General features: G+C 33.8%; 2 protein-coding genes across 2 annotated transcripts; one reads left to right on the top strand and one right to left on the bottom strand.

The window, feature by feature from the left end:
* The first annotated feature begins 7,937 nt into the window (after positions 1 to 7,937).
* Positions 7,938 to 9,509, top strand: LOC120166949. Its single transcript, XM_039176100.1, has 3 exons — positions 7,938 to 8,166; positions 8,332 to 8,539; positions 8,645 to 9,509. Exons 1-3 carry the CDS (start codon positions 8,120 to 8,122, stop codon positions 9,350 to 9,352), a joined length of 963 nt encoding a protein of 320 aa, XP_039032031.1. The 5' UTR covers positions 7,938 to 8,119; the 3' UTR covers positions 9,353 to 9,509.
* A 4,976-nt stretch (positions 9,510 to 14,485) lies between these two features.
* LOC120166962 lies at positions 14,486 to 15,680 on the bottom strand. Its single transcript, XM_039176115.1, has 2 exons — positions 15,260 to 15,680; positions 14,486 to 14,770 (listed from the first exon to the last, which is right to left on the bottom strand). Exons 1-2 carry the CDS (start codon positions 15,361 to 15,363, stop codon positions 14,530 to 14,532), a joined length of 345 nt encoding a protein of 114 aa, XP_039032046.1. The 5' UTR covers positions 15,364 to 15,680; the 3' UTR covers positions 14,486 to 14,529.
* Positions 15,681 to 25,264: the final 9,584 nt, after the last annotated feature.

Below are 25,264 nucleotides of genomic sequence, written 5' to 3'. Positions count from 1 at the left end.
CAAAGATTTTAGCAAAGATTTAAATCCATCATTCAATGGATCGGCTTTTCCAGAAAAAGTTCATAATAAGAAGAACTCATCTGAAGGAGGAAGAAGAAATTCATAATGAGAAGAATTTATTCAACCTTATGTTTAAATCCATCACTTGATGGATCAGCTTTTCCAGAGGAAGTTCATAATGAGAAGAACTCATCTGAAGAAGGATGAAGAAGTTCATAATAAGAAGAATTTGTTCAACCTTTTGCTCAAATCTATCACTTGATGGATTATCTTTTCCAGTTCGAGTTCATAATGAGAAGAACTCATCTGAAGAAGGATGAAGAAGTTCATAATGAGAAGAATTTGTTCAACCTTTTGCTCAAATCTATCACTTGATAGATTAGCTTTTCCAGTTCGAGTTCATAATGAGAAGAACTCATCTGAAGAAGGATGAAGAAGTTCATAATGAGAAGAATTTGTTCAACTTTTTGCTCAAATCCATCACTTGATGGATCAACTTTTCTAGAAAAAGTTCTTAATGAGAAAAACTCATCTGAAGAAAGAAGAAGAAGTTCATAATGAGAAGAATTTATTCAGATTTTTGCTCAAATCCATCACTTGATGGGTCAGTTTTTCCAGAGAAGTTCATAATGAGAAGAACTCATCAGGAGAAGGAGAAGTTCATAATGAGAAGAGCTTATTCAACCTTTTGAATGACTCTATCACAGAAAGAAAAAGGTCAACATCATCCCCAGCGGAAAGTTCATAATGAGAAGAACTCACCTGACAGAAAGAGAAGAATTTATTCAACATCTCCATACTAATCAAGTGAAATCAAATGAAAAAAACTTATTATCTTTTCGTCTTTGCTTTATTCTTATTAAGAATAAGCAAAGAGGGGCAGCTGAAGATATTCATTTTTTTCATTTTAATTTTATTTATTATTATTATTATTATTATATTATTATTATATAATATTATTATTATTATATATATTATTTATTTATTAATATTACAAAACCCGGAGCCCAATAATCAGGCCCATATTACAAGCCCAAACCAGATGGAAACCTTAAAACATTTAGGGTTTCAGTTAGGGTTTTCTAACCCTAACCCCGTGTGCCGCCGCCTCAATGGTTTCCAGCCGCCTCAGAAGTCTTCAGCCACCGCCGTTGGTTCCAGAAGGCCACATGTCCGCTGCCTACACTCCACTAATGCCACGAAGCCACCCCGAAGAAGCCTCTAGAAGCTCTGCTGCCACAACCCCGACCGTCTACGTCGCCTCTATGGTGAGTCACCAGCATAGCTTTGGTGACCCACCGAACTTTTCACCCTTCAGACCGGTCCGATGGCCACACCGGTGATGGCTATAAATCTGCGAACAAAAAAAAAGGACAGAGACGGAGAGAGAACCAGAAACAGAGAACAAAGAAACAAAAACAAAGAACAAATAACCCACAACCAGCAGTCAACAACAACGCAGCAACAAAAAAAAAGGAGAGAAGAGAGGAAAGAAACTTACTCTGTCATCGGAGAACCCCAATCGTCGCCGGATACAACGAAAACCGAAGGTACTTTTGTAGATTTGCTCCGATTGGGAGCTTTTTTAAGGAAAAAGAACACCGGAAACGGTTTTAGATCGTCCCGATCTATATTTTGGTGTATTTTTGTAATTTCCGGCCACCATTAATGGTGGCCGACAGCGGTGGTTGGAGCCCGGCAGCGGTGGCTGACCGGGACGACTTTCTCTCAGTTTAGAGAGAAGCCAGAGAACTCTGCTCTCTCTCTGTTTGAGAGAGAAGAGAAAGGAAGAAATGAGAGGCTGGCCCGTCGAATATTAATACCCTCTCCCAAACGACGCCGTTTTGGGGAGGGTATTTCTGTAATTTCATAAAGGGTAAACCCCGTCCGCAGTCAGCCTAATTTGTAAACTTTACATTTTAGTCACTAAATTGAATTTATAATCCTTTTAATTCAGATCTTTAATTTTAATTTTATTTATTTTAGTCCTTTATATTAAAATAATATATTTAGGATAAATAACAGATTTAATCCCTTAATTTTAATAAATAATATTTTAATCCCTAGTTTATTTTTAATTTATTTTATTCTAATATCCGAATTTTAGATAATTTTATTTTAGTCACTAAATAAATAAAATAAAGAAATAGCATGTTTAATCCCTATAATTTTGATTAATTATGAATTAGGTTTTTAATTTTACTTTTACTATAATTTAGTCATTTATTTTAAATGTTTTCATTTATTTTACTGCTTTTAAATATATCGTTTTAGTTGTATTTTTATTGTTTTAATTTTACTTGTTTATATATTTAAATATTTTTATTATTATTTATTCATAAATATATATATATAATAAATAATAATTTATTTTTTTAATAATAAATTATTTTAATATTTATTTTTCAATATCGAAGAAAAGGACAGTCTTAATACAACTGGATGTCCTATTCTGGTATTTTAAAATTAAAAAAAAATATAAAAAAATATTATTTAATTTAAATATCAAAGAAAAGAGCTGTCTTAAGGCACCTAGAAGTCCTTTTCCGATATTTTTAAATATTTTTTTATATAATTTTGAAATAATAGGATTATAAATTAAATATATTTTGAATTTTTAAAATTTTTAATAATAGAGACAATTTATAATTAAAAAGTACCAATTTTGGGCGTTGTAGGGGTACTAATCCTTCCCTAAACGTAACTGACCACGAATCCCTTTTTATTATTAAAAAGAACGAATTTTTGGTTATAAATGCAGATCAGTTCATTTTTTAATTGATGTTTTCTTAAAACTCTTTTAAAAAATAATTTTTAGGTATTCGACCTACCTGACCCAAAAGGCCGATGGCGACTCCCAAATTATTTTCAGAATCATTTATTCACATCAATTTTCCCGCCAAATAAATATTTCGTGCCCGGACGAAAACCGGTTACGACAGTTACATTGTATTTTCGATATCTTTGAAGTGATTTTGTAGCAACTACCTTACTTCAAAAAATAATTCGTAAGAGACCCTATGTGGGAAATTCTTTTTTCCAAAATATTATTAGGACAATTTTGCCTTTTTCTTTTCCTTTAGATTTCATGATTTTTTTTAAAAAATATATCATAATTCCTTCTTAAATCTTATTTTTTATAATTATTAGCTAGAATTGTAAACATTTTAGTATGATTAAGATTGTTGATTGGTCTTTTGTAAATATGGGTATTTATCGAACGAGTCGATCTCGAGTTGAACAATGCTCGATTCGTATTCGTTAAAAAAATTGTTTGTTGACTCGTTGCTAGACTAATTGCTCTTTAATCGACTTGACTCATTGCTAGTTAAACTCACTAGAACTTTTACCTTATTTTGAACTTTATGTAAAATTTAATAATATTATATAAAGCTTAATATAAACATAAATTAACAAATTTAACCAAAAAATAATTAAAAAAAAGTGTATGATACAATTTTAAAGTCTACTCTCCAAATTTAAAAGTAACAATCCACAAATACACTAAATTAACAATCCACAAATATTAATTAATAATTAGAAACTTATAATCTTTCTTATTATCTATTAGCAAATTAGTACATTAGTAATAAGACTTTTTTTAATGAAATAAATTTTTAAGGTATCTATTAAAAAATATAAAAAAATAACGAATAACTTGTAAACTCGTTAAGGTTTCGAGTTGAGCTTAAATTCAAGTCGAATCAATCTAAATTGAATGTTGAATGAGTTGAGCGTTCAATGTCGAGATGTTGAGAGTTAACTTTAAACATATATTGTCTTGTATTTACCCATATTAATTAAAAAAAATAAAGAATGAGAATCCTTTGAAAGGTGTTCAAGTTTGTAAGAAATCAAAGCAAAACTTCAAAGTTGACTAAACAACAAACCACTTGCAAAGAAGAAGAAAAAACTAGGCAAACCTAAATGTACACAAAAAGAGAAGAAAATGTCAATGTACACTTCACCCTTTGAATTAATCACGGGTATCCGATCTATTGACGCACTAATTCAGATCGGGTATTATAGAGGTGAGGATAACCCTCTCAACCTAGTTTACTTCATTCGCAAATGCCATGGCTCAAACTCAATTTGCTCCATTTCCAACCCCTTTAAACTTGATAATAGATTTTCTTTTAATTTTGAATTATTCGAGTGACTTGTATCAAATTGAATTTTAAGTTTGAATTTGTAAAGTTTGAATAATAAAAAGTTTATCTAAGCAGTTTAATAATTTTGTGTTTTGTTCCAAGATTTATTTATTTCTTCAATTTCTCCTCCATTTTAGTCCATTTTGACTAAATTTGAATCATGTGCTCCTAAATTATTATAGAATACATATGTAGCTTCAATTCCTTTGTTTGACAATAAATTTTATCTTTTTGTGATTTAGTCTTTAGTCTCTCAACTTTGTATGATTTTCTCATTTCTTCAATCATATCATTATAAGTAATTACAATTAAATATGAATAGAAATTTGAACAACTTGACTTCACGCGAATTTCATAAACTTGATTCAACTCGAAAAAAATTTCAAATAGAATTTGAATGATAAAATAGGATTCGTCAATTCTATTTTTTTCTGACTTGACTCGATCTAATACTCTCTCCTATATGTGATAATTAAGTTTGTGAGAAGTTAAATACTTTAGTTAAATTATACATGTAGTTCCTCATTTATAAGATATTTTTGTTGAGTCTTTTGATTATGAAAAGTTATATAATGGGCATATGAGTTTATGAAAGTTATAAGTGAAGCTCGAACGAGATATTCCGACCTGAATATAAACTCCACATTAATTATCGAAGTGACCCAAAACAGAATATACGTAAACATGCTCCTATTTTGAAACGCTAAGAAAAATTAAAACTGTAATTCGACTCCAAAACCACTTTTAAAAGTTAAAATATTTAACTTCTACATTTGAGTGGAAAAAGATCGAAAAAAACTATTCACTAATGAAAAAAAAACTATTCACTATCGATGAATATACTAATTTCTTTAAAATTAAATCACTTATTTAGTTGTTGCATTGTTTAGGAGGGAAATAAATTGATCGATACAGATAGTTCGAGTTGAAACATAAGAAGTTATACATTCAAACTTAATGTTTGTTGCATATCTGTGTCCTCGTTAAATACACAAGAATGCCAACAATAAGCCATAAAATCGTTATTAATATTAAAACTGCATATACTTTTAAAGGAGTTATATATACATGTCACGTCTTGATTTGAACTCCATTAGTTGTTCCATAAAAAGAAACATTTCTTACTGAGTAAATTTAACATTCTCGGTTCATCCCATAATACCAAGGCTATCAATGCTTCATATTGCGGAAAAAAATTGAAAATAAAATTAATATAGAAGTTTAATTTCATAAAACAAGAAAAATCATTGTAAAAGAATAAATAAAAAGTAAAAAGGTGTACGTGATTCTATGGCCCGGACCATATTCAATGTTTTTGATATTAATGTATTTAGAATCAGGTCCAAATGATATACAATCATCACCTGATTTAATTAAGAGTCAGTCAATATCAAAACAAATACATGTAAAAATAAAACAAAATCAATGAGGTTGGTTCAAGTAGGAAGTAGCTTGATATTACTTAAGTAGGTCTTGAGTTTGAGTCTTTGTGTATGCAAAAAATCCCTATTGAGAGACTTACTCACAAAATCAAGTGTTTTTATGGTTTAAATCAAATTTTCTTTTCGTTTTGTTTGGACCTGTTTCAATCAAATAGCAATGTGTTTAGAAGCAAATCTAAGACATAAATAAAATTTTGTGTTATGAGGGAATTTTTGAAAATTAAAAGGACGAAAATAGATTATCAATACAAAATATTTAAAATATATAATAATTTAAATTTTTTTAGGGAAAATGATTGCAGGACCATCCTTCTTATATATAGGGATGGGCGCGAGACCTGAATTTGACGGGTTTTGATCCGACCTTATCGGATTTAATTTTTTCAAAAAAAAATCGGGTTTTGGTTGAGTTTTTTAGAGGTTATGTTCGGTTTGGGTCAGGTTCGAGTTTAGAGTGAAAAATATCTAACTCGACCCGACCCAAAAAATGTAATTTTAACTTATATATTTAAGGATAATTATAATCATATCCCTCTATATATTACTTTTTCCCTTAAATCCCTATTTTTATTAAATAAAAATACTATTTTTTATAAATATATAATTTCGAATTGGGTCGGATTTGGATTTTATTTAAAAAAAAGACAGCTTGAGTTTGAGTCGGGTGAAATGTATATATTTTTAAGGTCGGATTCAAATTAGATGGAAGGTGTATAATTTTTAGGTCAGATAGATTAATCGAAAACCTGATCTATGACCATCCCGACTCGGGGTCACATGCACGTGCAGGTACATAACTAGAGGAGGGAACAGGGCATTGAAAAATGCTAATATTCCAGCAACTATTCCATTTCAGTTTAAACCTAAGTCAAGTCTTGAACCAAAACAAATAAAAAATTTCAGGTTTTGACCAATGCCGAATTTGACGGGGCGGTCTTCCATGCATGAAAAACGTTCCTTTCCACTCCTTATGGGTTGTATTTCTAATACAATCACATTAACATAGTCGAAGAATTATATATTTTAGGGTAAATTAAGATTTAATATCTAAACTATCAGTTTTAATCTATTTTAGTACTTAAACTTTCAATATTTTTAAAATCATACCTAACATTTAATTTTTGTTTCATTTTAGTACGCTACTGTTAAAAACTTAGTGAACCTGTTACAACTTGGTACTTTTTTATGGCTAAATTATATTATTCATCAGCCAACTATATTTTCATTCCTATTTTGGTCATTGAAGTTTATTTTTTAATTTAACTGTTTAACTTTCAAATTACTCCTAATTTAATCATTCTAACTTTCAAATTTAATTTTTTATTTAATTATTTATTAAAAAATAAAAAAATCATGTCACAATATTATTAATAAAATAAATTAGAGTGATTAAAACATGAGTAATTTAAAAGTTGAGTAGTTAAATTGAAAATTTTTAAACTTTAATTACCAAAATAGAAGAGAGTAGATAATTAAGTGATGAATGATGTAATTTACCCATAAAAAAGTGTTCCGTTTTTAAACGGTGAGGTACTAAAATGAAACAAAAACTAAATGTTAGATATGATTTTGAAAAAATATAAAGTTTAGGTACTAAAACGAACCGAAATTGATAGTTTATATATTAAATGCGTAATTTACACTATACTTTAATATGGTTTTAGTGCAATTTAATTTTGTTTTATGAAAACCAATACATTAGACATTAAATTAATTAAGGTTTCGAGAATAATAAATCTATTTACACTGAGTAATGGTTGCTTTAAACTATAATAATGGTTGGTTTTGCAGGACAAGTCTGCATCAAGTGCAAAATGTCTAATATTCCTTCACATTCTCCACTCTTCTGAACAAGCTATTTAGCGTCTTTCTTCTTCTTCACTGGTTTAGTGCCATGGAAAAGAGGAAGAAGCATAAAAAGCTTATTGCCAATGCTTCTAATCAAGAACCTGAATCAAATGACGACTTGGTATGTGACCCTTTTTGATCTTCTTCATTGTTTTCTCTTATTTGTAATAGTTGCAGTTTGGTTTCCCCTTTGCATGCGACTGCTGGATGGTGCTGGTGAATGAATGCTTTATGTATTTTTGTCGAATTTTGATGAGGTGAATTGGTCATGAACAGAACAAGGAAGAACGGAACCAATCCAATGATGCACTTGCTGCAAAGGCTACTAAAAATGGTAGCTCTTCACAGGAAGATCTTCCTTAAATGATCAGTATTCACATGTACCTCAATGGCCATACACCATTCAACAGGCGGCTGAGCAGTCTTCATTGAATGTAATGAGTCAGGCACCTCCTATTCTTGCAAGCCGATTCCAGCAAGCGACACCATTGCAAGGCCAACCCCCGGTGCATTTCGCCTCACCGACCTCCCCCTTTTGGCTACCACAGCAACCTAGTTACCAATTTCCCTCAGTAACTGTGCCTGCAACATTTCAGCCATTCACTTCCATGGCTGCACTTGGTACTAACTGGCAACCGTCTCCTATGACTGGAGGAACCTTCTCAAGAAGCCAACATCATGTCCCAAATATCTGTTACCATTTTAGGCCAAACCTGGTTTTCCAGGTACGATTTGAACTAATTTCTTTACTATGATTGGTTTGTTGTGGTCAAGTTTGTGTTCATCAAATCACATCATACCGTGTGATTATTATCTGTTCAAATTGATTTATGCTATATCGATCGATGTATGACGCTGATAGCATATCAATGGAATGTTCATGTTAATAGGTCCTTGGGAGCCCTCTTCTTGGTGGACTCATGGTCAACAAACTCAGCCATCTTTAAGCTATACTTTCCCAGGATCCTATGCCTGCTTTTCTTCAGAACTGCCACCATTGACGAATTGCTCAGCGACCTTCGGAGAGTCCTCTCAAAGGGGGATTATCGGCCAACAGAAAACGTTTCTCAGAAGCACCAACAACTTTGGGAAGCTCAAGTAGTAGTGTTTTAGTCACATAATCTGATATTTTAGTATAGGTTATTCACTCTTGTAACCATTGATTATTAATAAGACTTTCATATATTTTTCTTCCATATGCAGTTAATGGAGAATGTTCAGCTATGGAGAATAATTGGTCAATTGCAATCAGAAATAGCTGATTACGAGGGTCGATTAATAAAGCTCGAAGCTGAAGTTTCATCTCTGAAGCCATCTGTCGATGAGCCTTCGGTTCAAGTTGTCCGGACTGGTTTATCTGGAGCAGAATCAAAGAGGGGGAGACCAAAGAGGTCAGTTGCTTTTGCAAGTGCGTCTGCTTCTCCTGATGAGTCTCATCCTCAAGCAAGAGGTCAAAAGCCTGCAGCAAATAAAGTTCGATCCGAGCCTCGAGTTCTTGTATATGAGAAAGTTGTTCTGAACAAGGTGGAAAAGATAGCTCAGTCCACTTCGAGTACCGGGAAAGACAACAGCGAGAAGATCCCATTTGTTACCACAAATAATAGTATTGACTTGGAGTGTAATGCAAGTAATTTGCCAATTCTTGCATCCCACATCCAAGCTCATCAGGCAAGTCCCGGCATCCAAATTTTTGGAATGACCAATTCCTCTTTAGAAATGAAAGAACATGGTGATAAGGTAGATAATTCTATTTCTATAGCTTCCCAACAAGCTAAACAAAACAACGGTGTTTCAGCTAGGCACATGGGAGGGATAAATGGTGATCAAACTCTGACTGTGCCTGCAAGTTTCAGAACCGAAGAGCCTCGGAGAAACATATATAATCAAATTTATATGAGAATGTTTATCTGATGAGACAAGAAGGAAAACTCATCCCGGGATGGAGTTTCGTGAATGAAGAGGATGCTTCAGATGAGCTTGAAGATGCAGTAGTGGCTTGTGCAAATGATGAAAAGGAAGAGGAAATGGGGGATGATGTGAGCTCAGGATCTGAAGGAATTGCTCAAACAAAAGACAATTCTGCAGATCTACGTCAGTGTAAAAACTAGTGATAGATTCATGTTAACATCAAATGTAGTGGATGATGGATGATTCTGCTCAAATTTTGTAGGAGACCCAAGGCAAAGTTGACAGCATAAATGAAATTGCCACTAGCTGTTTCATGCAATGTTAATCTTGTATACGTACAGGTAAGCTAATCTTGGCAATAATAGAGCATCACCCATCATCCTAATTTCATCACCAATTTTATTAGTGTTGTAAATGAGTAGGGTTGGTCCTGACTATTTTCTAACTCAGGACGAAATTAAAAAATGAGCCTTAATTTAAAAGAAATTTAAGAAACATGTAATTTAAAATTTATATTAATTTTTTTATTAAATTTAAAAAGTAGTAATTCATTACAATATCAAAAATGTCAAAAACATATTTAAACATAGAAATACTTATATAAAAAACTACCTTCGAGCTTTTCTTGATGCAAAATCGTTGATGATAGTGTCAACATCAATGTTTTTCAACATATTTTTCTCAATACATAACATAGCTAACCCATTTAATCTTTCTTGTGGTATTGTTGACCTCAAGTAATTTTTCAATAATTTTAGCTTTGAAAAACTTCTTTCTGCGGATGCTACCATCACCGACATTATTAATAGGAATCGGTAAGCAATTGAAACATTACGATAACAATCAGTAGCTTTAACAAACTCAAGAATTTCAAGCGCAAATATGAACACATTTGTCAAAGTCAATTGCAACACTTTCATTTCAAAAGGAAACAAAAGTCATCTGCATCAACATCCGACAAATTATTATGAGAAAAAATAATCTTAAAATTATTGCAACATTCTCTTTATTTATTATCATCAAATGACTTACCTTATATAATCAATTAAAAAATCAAAACAATTTTAAAAAAATCTTTAACTGCTCAAATCTATCTTCAACAGCAACAACAAAGTAATTTACTCCAAAAGACTCCTATGTTGATTGCATTTTTTCTTCACGGTCATTCTCATCAAATTGTCTTTTTTTCTAAAAATATAATGCTTAGATTTACACTTAAATGAGTGGAAATAGATGTATGAGATTAACAGTAGGGAAATGAGAAGATATTCACTGAGGAAATATAAGGAGTTAATCTCAGTGATCTATTTTCGCTTATCCAACGATCCTAAATCTGTGTAAAACTATAAAAGTTTTATATTGTATAAAGAGTTATTAACCATATATATATATATATTATTGTCATTTTTGTAAGGAGTGAATTATGTGAGAATAGAGGTTTGGATGGAAACTTAGGTTAATAATTTTGACAAAATTAGGTCCATTTTAGTACTAAGAGAAGAATCTTTAGTATACCAAAAGTAAACAAAGAAATCGAACAAGGCAAACCTTTGGACTTCACTATTCTAGTTACATATCTAACATTAAATTAAATTAGTGTAAGACAATATGTATATATCATCTATTTTCATATATCTTCCCTCTTCTCTTAAACTATTTTTCCACACGTGTCAAGTAATCTTAATGGTTAAGGAATTGTTATTTTCTTTTAAGATTTCGGGTTCGAGTACTACGTATATAAAAGTATGAGTATTCAATGTCAAATGATTAAATTGTTTTGAACAGATATTACCTTAAATTCATATCAGACTAATAAAAAAATACTCCTCCCATCTACTAAAGTAAAATAATAAAATTCATACCATATACCACATGGCTTCTTTCTACAATTCGAGGATTTCACGTCCATTCATGGAAGCAACATAAAAATCCAAACTAAATTTAACTAATTTTCTTTTTAAATTTTCCAATATATAAGTTTTGGAAGAAAAAAAATACAATTATGCTTTTATTTAATCTATAATATTATGATTTAGAATTAATTTTAAATAAATGAAATATTAATATTAAAGTTTGACTCGAATTCAAAATATCACAGTTTAATTGGAAAAGTAATAAATATGATTTAATTAAAAGTAGAGAACTTTATCGAAGTAGATTTTTTACTTTATTTAGTTTCATTTGTAATCAAGTATCTATCATTATAAATAGATACTAAGGGTAAGAGTTAGATATAAAAAAAATTTCCTTTCTCCAAAATTCTCTTGTGTTTTCTTCCCTCATATTAGTGAAATTGTTCTTTTCTTCCCGCAATTTTTTCCCTTTTGGGTTTTCCACTTAAATCTTGGTGTTTTTCGTTCTGTTTTTCGATCATCTTTATTTGTTTGCAGATAATCCTTTTGAAAGTATAACAAACTAGTATTGAGCTTCGGATTTAAGATTATGTCAACAATAAAGTATGATATTCTGATATTGGATCGAAACATCAAGTTCTTGCTATGGTAAGTGCAAATTTGAGATGTTCTTACATAATTTGATATATACGACGTAATAGAAGGATTTGATGAGAAGCCGATAACACAATCGACAAATAAGAAAAAACGTAATGATCGTAAAGCCTTTTCTTAGATTCGTTTACACTTATTACATCAAAATTTGCAAGATGTGTTAAAGGAGCAAACGGTTGATTCCTTATGCATGAAGTTAGAGCAACTATGCATGCATAAATCATTGTCCAACAAGTTGCACTTAAAGCAATGTCTTTATTCGCTCAAGTTGACAGAAGGCTTGTCTCTTGAAGTGAACACGATCATATTCAAAGAAACAATCTTCGATCTAAAAACTTTAGAAGTGAAGTATAATCAAGAAGATTTAGGGTTCAAAATACCTTAAAATTTTTGTTTTTGATCTGCTTTTGATTTCTCTCTTTTGATGTTTTACTTTTTTATTGGGTTTTCTCCCATTACAATGTTGGATGATAATAAGTCCTTAAAAAAAATCCTATTTTTGTCTTGACAGCATCTTGCTTTCTTTTTTTGCATGGTTGCCAATTTGGTGTTGAATTGGTGTAGGAGAAGCATATGTCATGAGGTAGCAGTTGATATGAAGGGATTACGTTCCCTTTTGTTTTTTTAACTTTTTGTATTTTTTAAAATAAAAGAATATATATGTATGAGTGGGAAAAATTGGTGATTACAGCCGTGAAACACTTACTCTTGAAGAAGTGTATAATGGCACGCACTTGTTCGACAAGATGAAGCATCTTGTATTTGGTTCCGTACCCTAGGCAGGGGGTTTCGTGGTGCATGGATTGACTAGCTCAGACCGTGGAAGAAAAGGCGAGCGTTCTTCTGGTAGTAAAGGAATTGGCAGATCAAAATCTTCCAACCGAGGTAAAACTTGTCACTTTTGTAAAAATAAATGTCATATTAAAGCAAAGTGTTACAAGTTGCAGGAAAAGATAAAGAGATAAGCATATGGTAAGTCCTTATGGACCCAAGGTACTCCTTTAGGTTGGCTCCTATGCTTCGTCTAGGGTAAGTCCTTACAGACCTAAGGTATCCCCTTAGTTAGTCTCATACGGCCAATGGGTCTAGGGTAAGACCTTATGGATGCAGTTATGAAGAACGGTATATCGGTATTCAGTTGTAAGGTAATTATGTGAATTTTAAACTCAATTATACCCCTTTTAAAATTTGTTTCTACCAAAATAAATTATTAATGTTCTAAACTATATGTACACACTTCTCTACATCTGATGGAAATAATAGACTCTCTAACCTAAAATTCTTAACATGTCTATTTCTATGATTCTTTCAGACTGTAGGCTTTCGACTGGTAAATGAACAATCAATTAATGATATTTCAAGTCGTCGGTAGAATTTGTAGATGCTTTGATCATTAAGAAAATTTTACTCTTTATCATATACATGCTTGTGACCTTTAGTATCTTTGGGTAGTTAGTAATACTAAGTTTTTCTCAAAGTTCACTATGTATTTACCAGTTGATGTTAAAGAATTGATCATGTTCTTTATCGACATCGGTTATGAGAGTTCCTTCGGCGTTACTTGCAGAGTACGGTGCAAGCGTAATTAGGAGGCATGTAGGTATATCTTATTTTTATAATGTGTACTCTTGAATTCTGTATTAACATTTAAATGATTTCTGAACTTTATTTTATTTTGAAAGTGTTTATGGTTTTAATTTTGTTTCACAAAATTTTATGTTTCTCATATTTTTATTGTGGGTCACTTCGGTGACTTAAATGTGACACCTTGAATTAGATCGGGTTACATGAATCTGTTAGAGGGTGTTACAATATTTATTAACTATAAAATAATAATATTGTCATAAAATATTGATTAAATTAATCTAATATTTAAAAATAATAATTATTATATTTTATATTTATAATAAATAATTTATGAAAATTTATCAACTAGAAATGATTTACATAGCATCATCCAAACACCATAAAATATTTTCTGAAAGTTGTTTTCCTATGTAATTTATTTTACTCACTTTTCAGGTAATTAATTTTACATAAATCATTTTTCAGAAAATCAATTGCAGTTTTTCAAACAATTACTTTTGTTTCGTTTTAGTTTCCAAACTTTTTTTTTTCAAAATCATACTTAATGTTTAGTGTAGGTTTTAATTTGATACATCGTCGTTAAAAATTTAACAGAACTATTGACGTGCCATTTTTTTGCAATGATGTCATGTCATTACCTTATGGTGACATATCAACATAACCATTAAATTTTTTACGATGGGTTACCAAAATGAAACATAAACTAAACATTAGGTATGATTTTGGGGGAAAAAATAAAGTTTAGATATTGAAACATAACAAAAGTAATAGTTTAGATACTAAACATGTAGCTAACCATTAAATTATTGTAATACCCTAATTTTTTTCGGACATTTTAATTCCATTTAAAGATGATCGGGAAATAATTTGAAGATGTTGGTGCTCGATGAAGAATTAATTCAAATAATGAAGCGTGGAATTTTGCGTTTGAAAGCTTTAGGTGCTAGATTGGAATTAGAATCGTATATGGAAATCGAGACATAAATTGAAATCCAAATTCCAAAATTGAATGTTTAAAGTCCATTTACAAGCCCAAGTCAGTTCAAATAAATGACTCAACAATAATTACAGCCTGAGCCCAAAGCATTAAACCCGGTAACACCCACAAATTCCCCAACCGAGCAGCAGCTCGTGCGTGCAAGCACACTGATCGAGCAGCATTGCAGCTGCCCATACTCCACTGCCTCCCACGTGAAGCATCAGAATCGAGCAGTATGCCTGACAACACTCCCAACGCCCTGCCAAACACCACGCCCGAGAAGACCGGGGCTCACCATTCCCAACTCGTGCCCGTGCCTTCACCATTTCCAACCGATCTGTCCATACCCTGGAACACGGGAAGCAAGAAGGCAGGAAATATATCAACAATAAAAGAGATATCAACCAAGAAGAAAAGGGAGATGACCAACGATTATCAAAAGTAGAACACACAATAAAGGGGTTCACCAACATTAAGCAAGCAAAAGAATCAACCATCAGCAACCATTCGGGGGGGTTCTCGGTTAGTGAAAGAGAAGAGGCTCGAACAGTTTTAGATGGGGAATGATTATCAACGATTGTAAGGGGAATTAGGGGAGAGCAAACTGTAAACGGGGAAAATGAGAAACAATGTGTAAATAGAGGGGTTCTTCCTTTCATTTCTTCGAATCAATAAAACAATCTGAGACACCAAAACGAAGAGCAACGCAATATTTTCAAATATTCTCAAAGGTATTTCCTATATTTGGCTTCTACCAAAAACCAGTAACCATTTCGTTTCTTTCCATTGTGAACCAAAATGAATATGAAATAGTAGGAGTGGAAGGGAAATGCTTACCTTAGAGATAGGAGTCTCGTCTTGGTTTGTCGTGAGAGTGGGAAGTGAGAGGAGTAGAACCCGAGGGTCTCGGTTATGTGGGTTAGCTTAGGTTTTTCTTTCATCGAGAGGCCTCGGTTGAGTTAAGAAAGGCCATCGGGATGGTGCCAAGCCTCGATTCGGGGACTAGAAGTAGATCAGAGAGTTGAGGGACTGTTGGAGGTCGTTTGGCTTGCTCGGCCGTCATTGGTGTCCGGGGTTTTGAGTTTGAAGGCTCGGTTTTGTGTGGTGGTCTCGGTTGTTCTAGGTTTTGGTCTTTCTGTTAGGTGGGTTTTGGCCACCGTCGTGCGGTGGCCGGTTGAAGTCGTGGGACCTTTGGAAGCTCTCGTCGAGGCTGTGTGCGTCAAAAGAGAGTGAAAGAAGAAGAGTTGCGGCTGGAGATGTTATAATTGAATTTAGGGTTGTTTTCAATCCTAGAATTATATGTATATAAGACTAATAAAACGATGTCTTTTAAAGGATATAGGGTTCCTATTTTGTGCGTGGTTATGTACCACTTAAGCCATTCAAATGTTCAATGTCATGCATTTTGGCCCTTAATTCGTATGTTTCTGTGTTTTTAATTTAGTTTCTTTATTTTAAGTATGTTTAATTTTAGTCCTAAGTATTGTTGTAGTTGAATCTTTGATGTTTCAAACATTTGACCTTTGTGTTTTGCATTTTTCATTTTAGTCCTTAAATCGACGTTTTGATCTTTCTAATTTTGCTCCCATATTTTACGCGCATTTGGTTTCATCCCCAATTTGTAATATATTTAATTTTGTTATTTGAGACATTTGACTATCAATATTTTGCATGTTTTTTTTGGGTTATATGTAGCATTTTGGTTATATTTATGTTTGCAGCACTTGGAAATGACATTTTATGAAAAGAGCTCACTGTTTATTTTCTCTATATCTTAGCCACTTGTTTAATATTCCATGCATGTTTGTATAGCTAATTTAGGTTTATTTTGAATGTATGCATGTACATATTATTTCGAGCATGTCGTTAGTACATATATATATTTAGGTGTAGCGTTTTTTGCATGTTAATCTCATATGTATGACTTAACTTGATCACATAATCGGATTAAGGGTAATACACTTTTAATTTAAAACTGTCGGGATAACTTTTCTTAACTTACATGAAAGTTATTCTCAACGGTTTTAAATTACAAGTGTATCCCGTCATTGTCACCAAAAAGTTGATTATTCACTTTAAAATTTGGGAGTGAAAGAAAAAGAAATGTTCTGCCATTTAAATTTGTTGAGAAAAGGTCGTTAGAACTGACCTAAAGATCTGGTCTCAATATATTTAAATCGAATATTCTTTATCTTTCTAATGGCTTAGTAATTTTAATTTAACTTATTTCGTTGCTTTTGAATGATACAAACAAAATTAGCATTTTTGTTGTTTTAAGGGATCATAAATCAAATTAAACTCAAACTTGTGAAATTCGTTGCAAAGACATTTATTAATCAATTAGGTACTGATTTAGGGCGCTGTGGGGGTGCTAATCCTTCTCCACGCGTAACCGACTCCTGAACTCGGATTTTGATAACGCAGACCTTAATTTGTTGTTTTTAATTAAAATTAATTTTTTGTTTAAAATGACAACGTTTTTTGGGTGCCCAATCACACCCTAATCAAAGATTGGTGGCGACTCTTTGAACTGTACATTTTATTTTAAAAAGGAATCCCAAATTTTTCGAAACGAGAGGTTTTTTAAAATCGTACTATTTTTAATTAAAAAATCAATTAGAGATCAATAATTAAAAATGACGCGGTTTTCAAAATCTCGCCCCGCACCGGTAAAAATCGTTTCGACAGCTTGGCGACTCCATTGGGGACTTTTTTTAGAGAGTCAGCCCGATAGTCGATTAATTAATTGTCTTTGTAAATGAAATTTATAAGTTCATTTTAATTTGATTTTTGATCCCTTGTTTGTTTTAAATTTTATGTTTGCATTCTAATTTGTGGATTGATTAAAGAATAAATAGTTGTACTAACGTGTGATTTACATGTTTCAGTTTTTTACCTTCACTTTGGTTTGTTGTGTTTCTTGGATCGAGGCAAAGGATTATGGGTTTCCCCTTACTGTCATTATAACCATTCGATATTTAGAGCCTTCTAACTGTGCTCTGTCCCGTTAGGTAGGGGTGAATGCTACGCTTACGTGAGAAAAATTACTTTTCTCCGCATGGGCTTTAGCAAATAACCTCTGGGGTACATGCCTTATGTTTACGAGTGAAACATTGAGTTTCCTCGCATGGACATAGGGAAATGTATCCTCTCGAATTGAACTTGATCTGTTTTAAGCCTATAATGGGTGAGGATCGAGGGTCTGGCAAGCTAAAGGGAGAACCAGTAAAGGACAATTCGAGGACCCTTTTAGTGATACCAAAACTCTGCCCGTTTTATGCTAAATCTCTATCCGTAGACACAAAGGGGAAACTCATTCTAACCTTTTCCTCGAATTTATTTTTGCAATAAGTATGAGAACTAGAAAAGCATGCGGTTATGTTTTTTATTTTCGCACAAAGCATGTGAATTAGATACCATGTGGTTAGGATTTTTTGTGAATGACAAAGCATGTGGGTAGATACCATGTTGGGTAGGATCTACTAAAGCATGATTGGGTAGCCATCATGTAAGCGTAGGTTTTATTTGATGTTTACGGTATCCACTATCTTATTGTTTATCTTATGTGCACTAACCCTTTTTTGTTCTATATCTATTTTATTGATTTTATTGCATTTGCATCCTCATGTCATCGAGGGGTGTTAATTCGCAAGTGATTGACTAACAAGAAGGCTGACCATATTGAGGCAAGAAATTCTCCACCATGTAGTCAAAAATGAGAGATCCAGAGATGTTCAAATGATCTATGAAGAAGGGCACCCGATGAATGAAGAGATATGAAGTTGATTGAAGAATTCCTTTAAAACTGTAAAGGCCAAGATGTTGAGTCAAGGGATAGATACAATCATACCAAGGACGAAAAAACCATTCATAAATACGAGAAGACCGTTCACCGAGGACATGAAGACCATTCATAAAGACATGAATACCATTCATAAAGACATGAAGACCCTTCATAAAGACATGAAGACCACTTTGCATTTGAGGTAAGAATGGAAATTTCAAGATTCAATTTAGAGACATCCGATATCATCAAAGGTGATAAGATACGCCAACAATTTTGGAGGTGCAATACCAGATCCCATGAAGAGTACAATTCAAGGAAATGAAGAGATGAAGAATCACAGTTGTATTTTGACTACATGATGTACTTACTGAATTCTTGTTGTCTAAGTGAACGGTTGTTCTATAAGTGGTCACTTTCGGAATTAACACCTCGTGCATTTGCATTTGCATATGCATATGCATTTGCATTCTTATTTTTGCATTTGATTATTAATTTATTTTGCTATTGTTTCTTTTTGTCATTTTGTTACCTTATTTATACTGACTTGTTTTTGCGTTGTTTGCATTGCATGATCATGACATAATCAAAAGGTGTCGATTCGTGAGTGGTCAGCATAGTAGAAGGTTTTCATGATGAACAAGGGGTTTCGTGATCAAGCAGACTATAATACAGCTGAGAAGTGGCATCCTAAGAAAGCTTTGAGAATAGTGGAAAGATCTGCACCCGAAGATCGCATGGTTGAGGAAGAGAAAAAGGAGATAAAAGAGCATATGTATAGGATGATGGATAGGATAGATGCTTTGTCCAAGGGAAGAGAGACTTCTAAAACAGAAAAGAAAGAACTCGACGAAAGCAACCTTAAGGTGTCAAATATGCAAGAGACTACTTTAGAGCCTGCTGATCCTAGCCAGTATGAGAAGCCATGCACAATCATTGTTCGTATCAACAAGCTGTCTGGAAATGCCAAGGAAATAGTGGAAACTATAGAAGTTCAGAAGGATGAAAAGAAGTCATACAATCAGAACTCGTTGGTGTTTGATAGTCTAATCCCCACATCATGGGCATTAAAGCGGGAAATTCTAGTCCAAACCAAGTCGAGAGGTGGCTCTCATTTTGATTCTATCCCAATATCATATAAGGAGTTGTATGATGCACTGCTAGAAGCCCGTGAAGTGGCCCCACATTATGTGAAGCCTTTGCAACCTCCGTATCCAAATTGGTACGACGTCAGTGTTCGTTATAAATATCATGTTTGGGTTCAAGGACATTCCATTGAGAATTGCACCACCTTCAAACATCGAGTCCAACATCTTCTGGATCATGGATTATTGAAATTTGAATTGAAAGGACAACACACTTCAGTAGTAGCTTATCCTGTTGAGTCTGAACCAAAAGTGACCAAAGGAAAGGGTATCAATGAGGACATCCAAAAAGAAGAAAGTTTGCCGAGATATGAAGCTCAGATTCGTCATTTAAGGAGCGAAAATGATAGATTGAGAAGATAGATGGAAGCCATGCGGGATAGTTTTCAAAGGATCAGCCAAGCCTTTAAATTTGCCGGGGTAGGAAATGTCCCAGAGGAGTGGATAGTAGGGGTCGCTAAATTGAAGAATGATGCTGAACATTGGAGAAAGAATTGTAAGGTGCATGAAGGCCGAGCATCGAAGTTTTATCATGATCTACAAATGACAGAGAAAAGACGCGATACAACTATCAATGATTTGGGTATATATCAAGCCGAAAATCAGACGTTGAATTTGGCCATAGCTAACATGGAAATATCGCATCAACGCCACAAGCGGGAGAGTGATGCTGAGCTAGAAGCCACTAGAGCCAAGAACCAGAAGCTGATGAAGATGGTGGATGGTTGTAGTGATCTTATGCAAGAGTTTCATAACCATAATGACTTTCTTACAAGGAAAAATCAACAACAGTGTCTATAGCTCCAAGAATCGGCAATCAAGATAGAGAAAATGGACAACGTCATGAAAGAAGCTATGACCCAAGCAAGAAATATGGCTCACAAATGGGTTAATTTAGCTGGCTTTGCAAGAGAATTGAAACAGATAGACAAATCTACCCCTGAGCATGAGTGGAAGTTAAATTGGCTTTTGAAGGAGATAGAAAAGCTAGGAACGAAAGCTTTTCACTCTAAAATGACACCTTTGTATTTGCATTTAGCATTTGCATTTGCATGCATGTTTTTATTTAAGCATTTTTACATGCATTAATTATGAAAACATGGAAATAACTTATGAAAGATTACGTGACAGTAATAATAAGATAATTCATTCACATTGTTCCTCATCATCATGAACAAACAATTGGAAACGATAGAGTAGTCTAATGAGAAATCACAAGATCAGTTGCAAGAGCAGTTGATTGGGTTACAACAAGATACGAGGAATCAAGCATCGGGGTCTCTGCAAGGTGTATCGAATCAAATGATCCAGGTGCTTGCAACCAAGGCTGTTGGCAGAGAGAAAATCACTAATAAAGGACACCAGTCTCATCAGAGTATTGCATCAAAAGTGATAATCTTCCCTGAAGCATCTAACTCAGACTTAGGGGTGAGCCTCATCAATTTTGAGCAATTTGAAGATGATTTCAACTGGTTGAACGAAGTTGTTAAAGATATGAAGGTTACTAATATCTCTCACAAGGAGTTAGAAGCTAGGGAACTCAGTTTGGTCCCTGATTTGGTCATCCCATATGAATTTAAGGTGCCTAATTTTGAGAAATATGATGGCACTAGTTGTCCCCTAATACATTTGAGGATGTTTTGTAGAAAGATGAAAGGGTACTTAAATAATGATAATTTGCTGATTCATTTCTTCCAAGATAGTCTTGCTCGGCCAACTGTAGTATGGTATAATCATTTGAACATAGATCATATCAAGACATGGGTTAACCTAGCTGATACTTTTCTGGGGCAATATCGTTATGTTAAAGGCTTAGCCCCAAAATGTCATCACCTTCAGAAGATGAGGATGAAGGCTACTGAGAGTTTTAAAGAATATGCCCTAAAATGAAGAGGAGTGGCAGCACAAGTTCATCATCCTTTGCTAGAAGAAGAAATATCATGTATGTTTCTCGATTCTCTCCCAGTTCCTTTATTTGAGTTAATGCTGGGAAACTCGACGAATGTCTTTAAGGATATTATGTTAGCTGGAGAATCCATTAAAGATGCAATCAGTAAGGGAAACTTGAAAGTTACTTCCAAATGTCTAACCGATCAAAAGGAAAAAGCTAATAAGGTGAATGAATGTCACATCCAGAGCTCCCGCAATCGTAAAAGAAAAGGGGTAGCAATTTACCTGAGTCATCCAAGGAAGGTCCCAAGATTGAAAAATACTTTGAAAGTGTTCCAAACTTCAATCTCGGATCTGTATCCGTATTTGGTTAAAGGTCAATACCTCACACCAAGGCCAGTGAAAGTGCAACCAGACCCTTCTGCTCACAGCTTTGATCAAGATAGTGTCTGTGATTTTCACTTGGGGGCATTCTACGGGAAATTATAGGCCGTTACTGAAAGAAATAGAGAAGCTAGTTGAAAATGGGACATTGACACAAGAAATGGTGGAACCATGGATAATGGGCTAGAGTAGGGCATCAGAGCGCAACGTATAACACCCGATCGAGTCAAACACCACTCCATCAGAAGAATAATGGGGGCATCCTAATTATGCAGAAATCATTTTGTTCATCACGAAACTTTTTGTCATTTGCAACATCTTGTTTGAACATGTTTTTTTGGACTTTCTCATCAGTTTTTTTGTAATGATATTTAAGTGAACTCATGTTACTTTAAGCGTGGTGATCATTGAATCGAATTCATGACTTGAAATTCCTTGAATATCAATTGAATTAAAATCTCTTTAATGATTAGAGTTACAAATCTTTGACAAAATGACAAGGTTGAAATCTGATAAAACAAGGACCCTGGACCTTACCATCAGAAGATACACTCAAACACCATACCTTTTTATTTCAGGGACCGATATAGCCTTCTTCTATCATAAAGGAATGAACCATAGGCTTGGTATTCATGTATGCATAGGAACGGACAACATGGGGCATCTTTTGTGTACGATGTTACAAAACTGTCTAGACCATACTTTTGTTGATGACGTTCCATGATGATTATGATTTTCACGGATGAAATAGTCGAGTAGGTGAATCTAATTTAGGTCAGTTGCTTGGAAATTGAAGTCTAACGATGAGATTTTCTGACTTTTCAACAACACCTAGACTATGACAGGTTCTTCTTGACAAGCTTAAGAAATTAGATTCGTATACCCAGATTATAATATTATATGTATACCGAGGTCTGATAAAGGTGATTATATTATATGTGTATACAATAAAGCTGAGCTATTCCGCTAAGGCAATTGGTTATAGAGGAAACTTCGAAAGCCCTAGCTTTATGAATAGATTATATTCAAACCATGACCTTGATTGGGTACCTGGCAATTCGGTGTATGCTCCACTGTGATTGTCAAGTCAAAGACTTTGTGATGAGATAAATCCTTCAGCTAGCCCAATAAAGACAAATTACAATAAAGCTAATTTCAGCTAGCCAGAAAATGGAAAATTAAATCAAGTTTATATAAATAAGGAGTTACGGTAAAGATGGACTAAGGGAGTTGAGGAACACCTGTCATAGTCAATTTCACACGAGCACTCAGAAATTTCATTTTTAGATCGATATTTCTGCACTACCTTGGTTAGAGGAGTCTACGAAGCTTGAACAAATGGAAGATTTCAGAGAACTGAAATGGAAGTGTTCTGGAAAGTCTAGTAATGGATTATACTAGTTACGTCATTTTTTCCGCATCCGATTAAAATACCAAGCCAAAAAGAAGGGCATGTTGCGGTATTCACGATGACCAAGAAGGAAATGACATTTTTGGTGATCGAAACCTTAGAAGATAAGAAGCCAACCTGGAGCCAACCCCTCAATTTTAACACTTGTCAAAGAGCTATAACCCTAAAAACATTAAAGAGCTATTGATTCTTTTGATATTATGTGAACTCATGTCTATGATTTGATTTGATTGCAAACCTGAATTAAGGGGAAATATTTAATAAAATTCTTTCATTCTTTGATCTTTGAAATAAGAGAAAGAAGAAAAACATTTTCAAATAGAACAGTTCAAATGTGAAAGGTCCTTGAAGCTGGTGAGGCTCATTGTGCCTCTATTTGAGAATAAGAATAAGCAATGCCGAAACGTGAAGCATTCCGCAATCTTGAAGTAGATAGTCTAAAGAGATCAGAATGGATGAAGAATAAGAGCTTTTAGCATTTCCAGATGACGTTGTCAATAACCCATCAAGAAGTAGATGCTTGCCATATTTGAAAGGGGCACATATCTCAGCCCGAATGGAAATACAAGACATTGTGTTATCACTTCTTAAGTAGTATGAAGAAAAGCCCTCAAACTATTTGACAACACTACTGTGTAGTGACACCAGAATGAGAACATTCAAGTTGTGATATGATGGGGCATGATTGAACCCATATCATGTTGAGATGACAAGATTCAGACAAAAGAGGCATGAAGAACGAGCCTTATGATTTGAGGTAAAGGGGTATTTTGAAGGCTCATACCAGTATAAGATAATGTTAGGGCATGACTGAACCCACATCACGTTGAGATGACAAGATTCGGACCAATAAGACATTGAGAGTGAGCCTTACAATCTGATATGTTGGGGTATTTTGAAGGCCCGTACAAATATGAGATAACATTGCGGCACTAGTGAAGGCCTATTTCAACTAGAAGTATTAATGTGGGGCATCTTTGGAAGCCTATGAAGACTTGTGGAATGATCATTGAATTGGACAAATAGTTCCAATGAGATAGAAATGTATGAAGGGTGAAAATGATGAAACAGTGATCATTTGGTCCATCATCAGTTGCTTTACTCTTGTGATTTCATATGCATTAATGTAGGCGAGCCGGTATCCCACTTTAATTTCCACTGAGTTTTGGTATCCTTGTAATACCATGCGAAAACTCTGAGTGCTACACAAAGAGCTTCTCCAGTTGAAAGATATGGCCAGAAGTCATAGAAAAAGATGAATGTGTGGTCAAATGTTTTACTATCCAGTGAGTATGGTGTTGAATCAGTGTTGCAATCATGTATTGTTTCCATTACCCAAGATGAAGGTTGTCTTACGCAACTCCAAGGTTAAAATGAGAAATGATTTGGTAACATGAAAAATTGGGATAAAGCCTCCTTGTGATATGTTGTAAGAGTCAAATCAGAATAGATGCTGCTATCCCTGTGATCTTTACGGAGTTTGGCATAGTCATGTGCACAGTCTCCGAAGATGAGGCAACACAACCATATTTCTGACCACAGCAAGAAGTTGAGAGATAAAAGCAATTTCTCTGAAATGAAGATAGGAGACAAAGACAACAAGAAGATAAAAGAAGATCAGAGGGCTCTTCCAAAATGCAAGTTGAAAAATATGAGTTGCTATATGGATATCTGAGCAAACCCTAGAAGGGAATGATCAAGTAGAAGAAGACTGAGTTCGCCACCTTGAAGTCAAACAAAGAAGGAATCAACATTTATGCATTCATGAAAACATCATTTGCATAAAAGAAAATGCATTACACTGATACATTGAGTTGCATTTGTGTTTCATGCATAAACACATGATTTTGACAGATCTTCCAATGAGAAGAGAAGATACAAGATGTTAAAATCTTGACGATTGAAAGGAAGATTTCAAACCTCAAACGCAAGAAATCGTATCTAGAGAGGCATACCCTGAAGAATTAAGAGGTCTAATCCACAGAAGAAGCATTACTCTGAAGTGATGACCATCAGATATAGAAGAAAAACAAAGATTTTTGTGTATGAAAGAGTGAATCGATCGATTGGAAGGACTTGCACACATGAGATTGGGGTAAGTCAATCTTAAGCATTCAACAAAGAGGAGTGAAGCAAACCATCTTAAGCCTTCACCGGAGAGTAGTGAAGCACCATCTTAAGCCTTCACAGAGGAGTAGTGAAGCACCATCTTAAGCCTTCATCGAAGA

This window comes from Hibiscus syriacus, unplaced genomic scaffold (genome assembly GCF_006381635.1).
Source record: "Hibiscus syriacus cultivar Baekdansim isolate YM2019G1 unplaced genomic scaffold, ASM638163v2 tig00111650_pilon, whole genome shotgun sequence".
In the NCBI taxonomy this organism is placed as follows: Eukaryota; Viridiplantae; Streptophyta; class Magnoliopsida; order Malvales; family Malvaceae; genus Hibiscus; species Hibiscus syriacus.
The sequence above is the reverse complement of the archived record's forward strand: the minus strand, read 5'-3'. Positions and strand labels throughout refer to the sequence as shown.